At 45.1% G+C, this 12,239-nt stretch overlaps 1 protein-coding gene across 19 annotated transcripts in view; it reads right to left on the reverse strand.

Moving 5' to 3' along the window:
* JAKMIP3 (Janus kinase and microtubule interacting protein 3) overlaps positions 1–12,239 on the reverse strand; it is a 39,287-nt gene that overhangs the window by 11,340 nt on the left and 15,708 nt on the right. For 7 of the 19 annotated variants that reach the window (XM_086616983.1, XM_086617000.1, XM_086616996.1 and 4 more), the window contains 8 exons: positions 11,138–11,257; positions 9,797–9,943; positions 8,779–8,910; positions 8,263–8,298; positions 6,801–6,860; positions 5,201–5,329; positions 3,580–3,708; positions 1,437–1,520 (listed from right to left, as the gene is read on the reverse strand). In XM_086616983.1, the coding sequence (XP_086473109.1) occupies positions 1,437–1,520; positions 3,580–3,708; positions 5,201–5,329; positions 6,801–6,860; positions 8,263–8,298; positions 8,779–8,910; positions 9,797–9,943; positions 11,138–11,257 (837 nt within the window). Of the gene's footprint in view, positions 1–1,436; positions 1,521–3,579; positions 3,709–3,867; positions 3,869–5,200; positions 5,330–6,800; positions 6,861–8,262; positions 8,299–8,778; positions 8,911–9,796; positions 9,944–11,137; positions 11,258–12,239 lie in introns of all 19 variants that reach the window. The other 12 variants (XM_086617001.1, XM_086616998.1, XM_086616984.1 and 9 more) reach the window with 5 other exon arrangements.

Genomic DNA, 12,239 nt, shown 5'->3' on the forward strand with positions numbered 1-12,239 from the left:
ACACAGCCCATGCTGCCACCTCCTCGTCCCCTTCAAATGTTTAACTGCTTTCCAATTATAAAGGGATGACCTCACCAGTGCTGAGTACGGGGGACGATCACTTCCCCAGTCCTGCTGGCCACACTATTGCTGATTCAAGCCAGGATGCTGTTAGCCTTCTTGGCCACCTGGGCACACTGTTGGCTCATGTTCAGCCGACTGTTGACCAACACCCCCAGGTCCTTCTCCCCCGGGCAGCTTTCCAGCCGCTCTCCCCCAGCCTGTACCGTTGCAGGGGGTTGTGGTGACCCGAGCGCAGGACCCGGCACTGACCCCTGTTGAACCTCATACGACTGCCCTCAGCCCATCCAGCCTGTCCCCATCCCTCTGTAGAGCCTTCCTGCCATAAACCAGACCACCACTGCCGCCCAACTTGGTGTTGTCTGTGGACTCACTGAGGGTGCACTCAGTCCCCTCACCCAGATCTTGGATAAAGATATTAAACAGAACCGGCCCCAGTACTGAGCCCTGGGGAACACCGCTGGCCACCAACTGGATTCAACTCCATTCACAGCAACTCTTTTGGCCCACCCATCCATCCAGTTTTATGCCCAGCAAAAACTATGCCCATCCAGGTCATGAGCAGCCAATTTCTCCAGGAAATGTATTTATAGAAGCATTTTTAATTGTCTTTTATGGCAGTAGCCAGATTAAACTCTAGTTAGGCTTCAGTCTTCCTAATTTTCTCTCTGCATAACCTCACAACATCTTTGTAGTCCTCCTGAGCTGCTGCCCCTTCTTCCAGAAATCATAAACTCCTTTTTTTCCTGAGTCCCAGTCAAAGTTCTCTGTTCAGCCAGGCTGGTCTTCCCCAACGGGTCATCTTTTGGCACATGCGGACAGCCTGCTCCTGTGCCTTCAGGAGTTCCTTCTTGAAGAACATCCAGCTTTCCCGGACTCCTTTGTCCTTCAGGACTGCCTCCCACGGACCTCTCTCAACCAGGCCCCTCAACGGGCCAAAGCCTGCCCTCTGGAAGTCCAAGGTAGCAGTTCTGCCTACATCCCTCCTTACTTCTCCAAGAATCAACTCTATATTTTCATAATCTATAATTTCATAATATATTTTCATAATCTATAATTTCATAATCACTATGTCTAAGATGGCCTTCAACCACCACATCACCCACAGGCCCTTCTCTGTTCACAAAGAGCAGGTCTGGTGGGTACCTGCCCCAGCTGGAAGTCAGGAAGGTCTCTTCCACACACTCTGAGAACCTCCTGGAGTGTTTCCCCTGCTGTATCGTATTTCCATCGCATCACGACTATTCTATACATCCATAAACACTCCCAGCATCTGCAGTAGCATACGGTAGCGTGACCAGACATGTCCCTAGAGCCCCCTCCAGCCCCCAGCACAAAGGCTGGAGAAAGGGTCAGTGTTTGGCCGCACACATTACCTGTCCCTGCTCAGCAAGGGCCTTCTCCAGGTCTTCTATCTGAGCCTGAGATCGGTGTATTTCTGCTTGGAGCTGCTCACGTGTCTGTAGGATACGAGGGAAAAAGAAAAAAAAAATAAATCAAACTTTCTCTAAAAGACAAAAACACAGATACAGAAAATACTTAAAACATAAAACACTTTTAACAAATGATTTTTTAAGTTCTTCAGCAGAATGAATTTGCAGCTAAGCACATAACGTTAGTCATCAGTCGTAAAAAAAAGTCTGCAAGATAGGATAATAATTTTGAGACTTAAGATTAACATAAACAGCATCCCAGCAGGCAGACAGCAGGACAGCAAAATATAAACGGCTTCTTACAGCTGGTTCTGACAGCCTGCGGTGAGCAGCCGTCCCTCTTCTAGAATAAGGTGTTTAAAAAAGCCAGTGCAATGCACAGAGTCGTTTCTCCGTGACAACAAACGAAAATCGGTACGCCACGATTCTGGGCACACCCGGTTCCTTTACATTTTTGATGAGTTGGAAAGCTCAGGACAGACCCGACACAAATAACGTCGCGAACTGCGTTGCTCCTCACGCAGTTAGAGCCCTGTCTTACGGCCTTACTGCGTTGTCTGCAGTTTTTTACTACACTTGTAGCTTCGTGCTGATTTAAACATACACCATCTTCCTAGGCGTGTTTTCTGGAGAATAGACATCATTATTATCAGCTATTTTATTTGTTAAATATTGTTTTCTGTCACATTTTCTTTCCTCAAACCATTGATCTGCTATTTATCTTGTTATTTACAACGAAAGCAATCTTATTTGTCTGCATTACCTCCATTGTTCTCTCTTTTTGTCCTACTACGGAAAAAGTAAAATCAAGCCACTTTTCAAGTGAGGCATGTCTTGTTTCATCACGGTTTTCTTTACCGGTGCAATTTGGAACACGTGAGAGCAGAGTGCATGCTTCTGGGAACGCCGATTTTTGGGCGGTTTGGGTATTCAGAGAGAGTGAGATGATTTACCATGGCCAAACGGGGAGGCTGCTGGGAGACCAGGGATGCTGCTAAACCCGAGTGGCTGAGGGTGCTCACCGGCGGAGATGGTGGGGAAATTAGCAGTTAATTCTTCCAATTATTCAGTGGAAGAAAACCAGACTAGTTATACAGCTAGGAAAGCCAAAATATTATTTCAGTGACGGGCTTCAGCTAGAGGAATTTGGCCGTTTGGTTTATCTCTGGGGATATTTGTTTGATCTCAGTTTTGGGGCTGGGGAACCACCCATGGCTGGGACAGTCACAGCTCCGTGGCACATGGTGCTGTGCCACCACTGCTGGCGGCGTCCCCACCCAAGGCACCAGGTTGGATGATGTGGGTGTCTCCCAGCATCGTCATCCTTACCTTGAACTCCACCAGGGATTCCTGGATAACACCTTCACACGTAGATTTAGAGCCAAATCAAGACCTTGCATTACGCTGCTCCTGTCAAGCTTCACACTGTTAGCTCAGAACAGAATCTGTCCCTTTATTTGTTATATTCACCCACACATTCTGGGCATGGTAAGTCCTGCCAACTCCTTGTAATGTTCAACACACTCCTAATAAATGTCACCTTTTTTGCCAGATGTTTGACCGCGTGGGCTGTGTGAGGCAGATAGGCAGGCGGAATAGCATAGGGCACTTTGCAATTTAATTAAGAAAAAGAATCTCTCTCAGCTATAAGCCTTCTAAACAGTTTACGAGGAATCATGTAATCTCACAGAATCCAGAAGGAATTAAATATCAGGCATTATATATTTAAGGCAATCTGTCCTACATTTTTATAGAACAAGAGCTTAATATTAAGGATTTCCCATAAAAATTCTGTCTGACTTTCTCTTAAACTGATCAGAGGTGCAAAGACTAAAGCATAGTAACGGTGGTTCCTCCAGCAAACCAGCACTTCACAGGGGGTGCTGGACAGGCTGGTTGCTGTTAGAGACCCTGGAGCCCACCTTGGCAGCCAGTCCCGCCGAGCCCCCCGCCCTGCTCCCCAGCTGCAACGTGCTGGAGGGGCTGGCTGAGCCCAGATTAGCTGGAAAACAACCCGAGCAAGTACAGCTGGAAACCCCCAGACAATTACAGTCCTTTATTTTCATGTAATATAAGCCATTTAGACCTTAACTTCTCGTTCTGCATCCAATGTTCCTCCGACCTGTTCTTGCAATAGGGCGTACGCTCGTTGCAGAGCCTGGTACTCCATCGTCAGCTGCCGAAACCGCAGTTCTGTCTCTTCCTTGGCCATGCCCTGGAATTAAAAACAAAAAGCCAGTTGCTTTTTTTTCCTGCAATGAAAGTAAAAAATATTGTAAGAGTGGATTATGTTTGCTTTCTCTAAAAAGTGCCAAAATCATTGCTTTCAAAATGCAATTTGGGAAGCACAGTATTAAGGATCTTGTTTATGTACCCTCGGACTACTTCTCTTTTGTCCCTTAAACATCTCTTGCATACATTTACTTCAAGAAAACGCAATATATAAAAAAAAAAAGATAATTTCCTCCACCTTGGAAAGATAAAAACTTGCCATCCATATAACATACTAATGACTGAATTGCCCTTTATTACCGTATCAGGCAAAGTCATCACATTTAAAGGTGAAAATACAACTTCCTTGAAACAACAAGAGGTTTCCAATCTGGAGAATAAGCTAAGCCTGACAGTCTCGCTGAATTATTAAAACACTAATCTAGAGTTAATACTTGTAGAAACGGTGACATCAACATGAAAAGAGCCCTTTGTCTTCTTCACTCTCTTTACAATATCCAGCACTGAATGCTTTCATGTCAGGTTGACCGGAATATTTCATTTGACATGAAATGAAATCATACTGCTGGTTGCAGGCATAAACATCGTACTCTCTGAACAGGGAAAAAAATGTCCATACAGGAATGAAATTAATATATATTCGGATTTCCTGCAGTGCAGCACACACCTGGTAACCACTCATGTATCTTTCACGGTAGAGACAGGAATTCTTTAGGTTCCCTCTTAACAGATCTCCTTACAACCCACGAAAGAGGTGAAACGGCAGATGAAACACGCAGCGTCACACCATAACAAGGCTGCAAGTCATCACTGGGAATTGTTGGTTTATTACAAGATTCTTCTTAAAGCCAGAAACACGTAACGGCACAGCGACCTGACACACTCGGGAACGTGTTTGTAGGGCAGCCCCGCGAAACACCAGGAATAACCACTTTTATTTGTGCTACCAGCTACCTTCGGGCGCTCTGCACGCAGAGCTGCCAGAGAAGCCACGACCTCGATATCCTGGCGAGGAGACAGCCTCTCCTCCGGAGGCTGCTGCTTTGCGTGATGGCTTACTTCTCCTTCCAGAAACACACGCCCTACCACTCACGGCTGCGCTCCGTGCCGAGGTCGAAACGACAAACAGAAGGACCTGACCGAAACTACACGTGCACAGACCTGCAGCGAATCTCCGTGTGAACAGGTCTTCCTAGGGCCAAACAACTTCTCAGTCTTTTTAGACCCCTGACCTATAATCCCACTATAAATCTAACATTCTTACCGTATAATGCTTCCGTTTTGGCTAAAAGTTGTGAAATTACAGAAGACTGGAGATCCAGAGATATTAACCAACATGCACAGTATTAAATTTAACACCAAATTCTAATTTTCGAGTCAGAGGTGACAGGCGAATGATATAACAGACCAGGAATTTCATTAAAAATTAGTAGCAAGGTTTCAAAACAAAACAACATGTGATTTTTGATGAGTACCTCTTCCAAGTCATCTTCAGGAGTGCAAGGGGTTTGGTCTGTCCGGTCAGTTTGGTAGGAGATAGAAGAACCATCAGACTCCAAGGAAGCTTCTTCATCGTAGCCGAAGAACGTCTCCACAACCGGCTTCTGACAGAGACAAGGTGTCAGCGAGCGCGGCCGTGCCCGCGGCGGTGCCACCGGCCGCGCCAGCCCGACGGCATCGGGGTGACAGCAACAACTCTGGACATGTGGCTAAACCCTGCACCTTTGCAGGATTTAAACACAGACACCTTTGGAGGAACCTGAATTCCAGATCGTTGGTCATTTTCACTCTACTGGTTTTCGAAAGACCACCCAGTTCTTTACAAGTGTTCTGTGAAGCGTTTTCACCCCAATGGTAGTGCTCTAACGAGAGCTGGAACTATTCAAATCACGGAATTGCTGTGTTTGTTATTCAGTATCACAGTGAACAACCCCAAAGCCCTTGCCTATTTTTTTAATGTATTTTCCTCCCGATTTCTCCAGCTAAGGCAGATCACCCTTTTTACTTCTTTGTGTTCATCTCAGCGTGAGGTGGGACTCGTGCATTGAAATGTCTTTGTTAATCCATCGTCATCACCATGATGTCCCCCCCGTTACTATCACAACTGGCACTTGGAAACTTAGATTTTCAAGAAATATTCTACTTGGAAATTTGAAGTTAATCACCACAGCAATGTTTTTAGTTTGAAGAAATCCATTTTTCCACTCAAATCTGCTTTTTGTGTAAAAGAATGAGGGTAGTGCTGGTAAAAAAAGATTTGCTGTTAAACACTTGAAAGCCAAAGACAACATTTCAAACAGTTTTAAAGTTATTTTTAATTTTTGTTTGACAGAATTTCTAGATTTTGGCTTTTTTTTTTTTGAAGGAGACAAAATGCAACTCTCCTTCACAGGCCTGGCTGCCTTTTGCAGGGTGACAGGACATAGGGAGTTATCTCACATTGAGTTCTTTCTATTATTTTCTACTGTCTTTTCTATTGTAATCTCACAATTTGTTCTTTATAGATTCAGTAGCTCCATCACTGTCTTCATTCTTCACGTGTAGGGCACAGCTAGCTCTCAGGTCCCTGACGTCACACCTCGCAATGTTGTTGCAGTGTTAATATTTATATTAACCTCCTGCCAAGTAATCAGGAACTAACATTTTCTTTTTCCCCGAGCTCTAACGGTTGCTCTTTGTAACCAGCAATTTTTGCATGTTACTTAACTCGGTAATGAATTATTTACAACCTACACGTGTTTTCGGGCAGTGCCATTAAAAGATCATTTGGAGATGTGGTAATTCGTAAAATCTATCTCGTCTTAAGAGGATGACATACCACGGAAGTCCCACGGGTAACCGCAGAGCATATAAACGCTCACGGCACGCAACACGAGCGGTTCCCCTACCCCTACCAGATCTTGTCTGCACGATGCCAATAATGGCTACGAATGTCCGTAACCCAAACTTAAGATTCGGGCCTGTCTGCACACCCTCGAGGAGAACGTTGCCCTCTGTGGCTCTGAGGTGCCTGGGGCACCCCAGGAAGCCAGCACCCCCAGCAGCATGTCATGATACAAGGTGGTTTTTTTTTACCTTAGGAATTCTTGTCATTTTTTTCCTTTGCTTCCTGTACCTTAACAGCTTATCACGTTCCTGAAAGAATCAGATACATATGTTAGCTGTCTTCAGAGAGCTGTGGTTTAACTGGGTCAGTACTAGTAGTCACTGGGCAATCAAGTTTCAGTAATAGTACTAGTAATACTAGTAATACTAGTAGTCACTGGGCAACCAAAGAGTAATGCCCATGCTGGCCACTGCCTCAAAATGAAATAACCATGTTTTCATCAGGCAAATGTTAGTTTTACTCCAACATCTTCCAAGTTTGCCATATACCAGTAACAACTGCTCTGTTTCCATATTAACAGAAATCAAAATAGCAACGGAACGGTGATTATAACCAGCAGAGCACACGGACAGCTCGGGCGCCGTCTCAGGGCTGCTGGGCGAGCAAGCACGCACGCTGAAGCCCGTGCTGTGGCTCTTCTCTGGCAGATGGGCTCGTCCAGGGGTGGGAAGCAAAGACCAACTCCTGCCCTTGGCTCTCGCTGCCGTGGCTGGCAGTGCCCTCTGGAAGGTGCACGCACGTCACAGCCCAAATACACAAAATTCAGAGACTGTCTGAACTCAGCGCTTTCAGTCTCAGCTGACTTCTCTAAGGATCTGCAGGTTCCCAGTGCTTCTGAAAAAGGGTTTGAGCATTTATTGCTGACAGTAAATTTTTCTGTTCAGTGGGAATTATGACACTTGTCATAGAGTCATGTCAACCTTTTAAAGTACTGAAAAATTTCTTTATTCTGGATTGCAAATACAGGCAAACTCCAGGATCGAAGAGGGTAAAATTCTAAAGGGAACCCCCCTGTATTTTTCATTTTAACCATTCAGTAAAAGGACAGAATGGCACTGTGGGACGTTGACAATGGGCCACTACCATCAGCCCAATGGCAAATCCTAACGTCAGCAGCAGTGAGAGAAGAAAATGAAAGACTCGTTTTGCTTGACAACATAAGCTTTGCTGCACACTTGGCAATGAAGAACAAAACAATACACATTTTAGCAATACATACTAGTGGCTAAACTTCACAAAATCTTTACCATTAATAGCAAAGGGATGAGACAGGCAGGGGCAGTGAGAGAGAAGATGCTAGTTTGGGTGAGACAAAGCTACTGGTAATCAGACTCTAAAGAAAAGCAATTCCAAAGTGGCAGAGCTGTCCCAGAGATGGGGGACGCTCACTATAGGCTGTGAAAAAAAGCAGTGAAAAAAAGGTGCCCTCTCTCACCACAGCTTTCCTCTCCACTATCACTACATTTTTCTCTGGTGAACAACTCCTGCAGATACAGTCTTTGATAACATCTACACTGAGAAAAACACCGAGTTAGCTTGCTGTCTGATTAGAGATGTAAGTGACAATAAATATTATTACACCCTGCGTGCTTTTCATGAACAGCAATTTAAAGCTTACAAAGATGAGGATGAAGTTAACTCCGTTCTTACCATGACGCTCTTCACATAGCCAGCAGTTTCCAGGGTCTAATAAAAAAGAGTGAAACAATGTCAGTGAGCACACAGAGACTAAAAACCCAAAGGAGCTATTTTCTTGAGAACTATTAGGATTTCAGTATTTGCTCTTTCAGACTGAAAACACAACATCGCAGAACAGCCCCCTGTCCACAGCAATCCTTAGCCCTGATGCTGTCTCCAGCTAAAGATGCTGTGACATGTTCTCTTGCAGGTGCAGGAGATCCGGCCATCAGCATATCTACTGGATGTGCTGCAATGGTTCCAGCGTGCAAGTGGAATGGGGATTGAAAGGATTTTTTGCAATACCATACTGCAGATAACTTATATTCAGCTCAGTCACTGCTAATCATAGAAATTCCTTCCACGTTTCCATCAATGCAAGCTGTGCCCATCAGCTCCCAGGAACCCAAAGACCCCTTGCTTGGGCTTCCTGTTCTTCTGCTATGGCCTCAGTCGGCCTCTCATGAGGGCAGCAGTGTTACATCTTACCTTGGAGAGTTCATCAATGATGTTTTGCTGTTCAATGACTTGTAGTCTCAGGAAATCAACTTCTCTTTCTTCCTGGCTGTGGTCAAGGTCATTTAAAGAGCTCGGTCTCCTTATCGTTCCAGCTCTTTGCCGCTAAAAGAAACCCACACAGCAGAAGAGGAAATGATCAGAAGGTTTTGGCAAAGGACAGCGTCTAACCCTTCCCTTTACAGCCAGAGATGCATCTTCTCTAATGGCTGTTCTGGCAGCTATCCCGCTCCCCTTGGCGATCCCCTGGGTGATCCAGCCAGACAGCGAACACACCGGGTGCTCTCGCTTCTCAGAGCGCTGCGTGATGCTGACGGGCGCTGGGGAGGACAGCAGGCACGGGGGGCCGTGGCACCGAAGAGAGGGGATAGCAGCAGCTCAGCTGCACCTGCTCTTCAGTTCCGCCAGGAGCTGAGGGCTTGCCCTGGGTGGGGAAGGAATTCTGAGAGGCGGGACCAGTGCCGCTTCTCTCCAGGTTCCTCTCACTTGCTTTGATCTGCAGCAGCCCTGGAGCTGCAGCACCCACAGGGATGACCTCAGCCCAGCTACCTTCACGCAATGCCACGGCGACTCGCGACCAGCTGCTGCCCACTACTAATATTCAGTTGAAAACAAAGGGAAGAGTCGCAAGGGTCGATTTCCAAAGGATTACGAGGTGATTCTGGTAGAAAAGTCCAAGGGGAGGTGGGGTGGTTTGTGCTCACGTCGAAGCTGAGCAGCCAGTGGCTGACCAGTCACCTGATCAAAACGTGCAAAGCTGATGTGATTTCTTTTCTTCACAACTATTTCTTTTGAAGCTAAATGAAAACATTTTATGTAAATCAAAACACGTTCAAGCCGCAAACCCCTCCGTAGTGCACCACAGAACATCTCAGGGAGTGCCCGAAAGGGGAAATTTCCTAATGAACTTGCAAGTTTGGGGTCCTGCCTGACTTCATCAGCCCTGTGAGCACTAAAGTACATGTTCTCCCTGCAGTATACAGAGACTTACCATTGCTATATTTTCTTGAGTTACAAATTTTAATTTATTTTCCATTCGACGTAAGGCATGTGACAATTCTTCATTCTTCCTACTAAGGCGTTTATTTTTGTCCAAAATAGGCTTATACTGACTTTCAGCTTCTCTAAGACGTTTTAACTGAAAGATAAAGAGAGAATTAACACTTCTGGAGCTGTTATTTTTCATCAAATATATGAATACTTTTCTTTAACTATCACACTAGCAGTATTTTCTCCTAACGCAAAGCAGAATTGATCAAAACCTCTTAGAATCATAGAACCCCAGGATGGAAGGGACCAAAGGATCATCTGATCATCAAGGATCATCTGATCCAACCTTTCCTGGCAAAAGCACAGTCTTGGTATTTTTCTTTTGGAAGCAGATTGTTCTTGCTTCACAAAATATTCAATCTGTGCAACAAGTGTACCACGTGGGGAATGTATTTATTTTTTAAAACAAATAAAAATTATCCCAGCTAATGCCATCTTAAAAATTAATCATTGTATAAGCAAAGATGAGTATGATCATAGAATCACAGAATAGTTTGGGTTGGAAAGGACCTTTAAAGGTCATCTAGTCCAACTCCTCTGCAGTGATCAGGGACATCTTCAACTAGATCAAGTTGCTCAAAGCCCCGTCTAACCTGACCTTAAATCTTCCCAGGGATGGGGCACTATTCCACCTCTCTGGGCAACCTGTTCCAGTGCTTCATCACTCTCATCAAAAAAAATTTCTTCCTTGTATCTAGTCTAAAACCACCCTCTTTTGGTTTGAAACCATTATACCCTGTCCTATTTCAACAGGCCCTACTAAAAGTTTGTCCCCATCTGTTTTGTAGGCTCCCTTTTAGGTACTGGAAGGCTGCTGGAAGGTCTCCCCAGAGCCTTCTCCAGGCTGAACAGCCCCAACTCTCTCAGCCTGTCTCCATAGCAGAGGTGCTCCAGCCCTCGGATCATCTCTGTGGCCTCCTCTGGACCCGCTCCAGCAGCTCCATGTCCTTCTTGTGTTGGGGACCCCAGAGCTGAACGCAGCACGGCAGGGGGGTCTCAGGAGAGCAGAGCAGAGGGGCAGAATCCCCTCCCTCGCCCTGCTGCCCACGCTGCTCTGGGTGCAGCCCAGGATACGGTTGGCTTTCTGGGCTGCCAGTGCACATTGCTGGGTTGTGCCCAGTGATGTGGCACACCACCAAATACAGAGTGTAAGGAGGAGCCAGCTAGTCCTGCAATGATTTCAAAATGGCACGAGGGAAAACACCTGGATATCTGGGGGCAAGGCACAGCCCCAGCAGTGCATTCACAAGCCGTCATCGCTGCGCTTCGCCGCTGCACTCACCAGCTCGTTCCTCTCCTCCGACAGCAAGGCGTTCCGGTCCTCCAGCTTCCTGATGATGGCACTCAGCTCAGCGATTTTAAGTTGGAAACGCCGGGCATCCTTTTCATCCAACTGCTGTTCCTAAAACAAAGATCAACTGCAAATAACTGTTCGTAAGTGCACACGCAATATCAACGTTTTTCAAAGCTCAAGCTTTTTCCTATCCCAAATCTAAACATTTCAAAACACTATATGGCAGAGTGTAAGCTGTGTAACCTAACTGACTGCTGAAAGCTGCAGGATGACACCAACGGAAAGTTAGGAGTGAAAACGTAACAAAGTATGCAAACGCAGAAGTATGTATGTGCAAATACAAAGTCACGAATGGTAAACTTGGAAACAGAAAATAAAATATCAAAAATTAAGGCAATGTTTCCAATGTATGCCACTGTTGAACTGAGTGCTTCAGACACATAACCCATTCTGAGGACTTTGTTATAAGAAAATGATATTAAAAATACTAAAATACAAATGGGGAAAAACCATGCAATTATACCATTGCATAAGCTCTTTCCGTAAAGCTGTGGCCCTTATTGGGTTCTAAAGGGTCACTCATAAAGCCAAAGGGGTAGTGCTTTATCTGAGTGAAAATGCTTAAATCAAATTATAAATGAATAGAAATATAAGTAGACAGGTTCTTGTTCGGAATCAGAGAGAAGTTACATCTATTTACAAATGCGACAGACTTTTTCCCCTTCTCTAGGACTTGTTCTGATGTTTGGCAGAAGTTGAGTACAAATCAAAACAAGCAAATTAGTGTTGGGAGTGCTGGTGGCACTTTTGGGAGGTCTAGGGTTCCTCATTCAACAGGTGCAGGAGAGGCTTGGGACAAAGAATAAAATAGATTGGTTTGCTCATGTATACGTATTTACACTTCTACTGAGAAAATCAAGGCTGTTGCAAAAGAAATCTTGATGAGAATCAGCAATGAAGAAAATTTGCGTACGTCAGATATATGAGGTCAGTTAACTCAGGGGTTTTTAATATCAGCAAATTAAGGCAAAAGCAGAAAGGAGCCATAGTTATATTAAAAAAGCCATTGTGAAACGTTGACTAAAATTTA

Source organism: Tauraco erythrolophus, chromosome 9 (genome assembly GCF_009769465.1).
Source record: "Tauraco erythrolophus isolate bTauEry1 chromosome 9, bTauEry1.pri, whole genome shotgun sequence".
NCBI classification, from domain to species: domain Eukaryota; kingdom Metazoa; phylum Chordata; class Aves; order Musophagiformes; family Musophagidae; genus Tauraco; species Tauraco erythrolophus.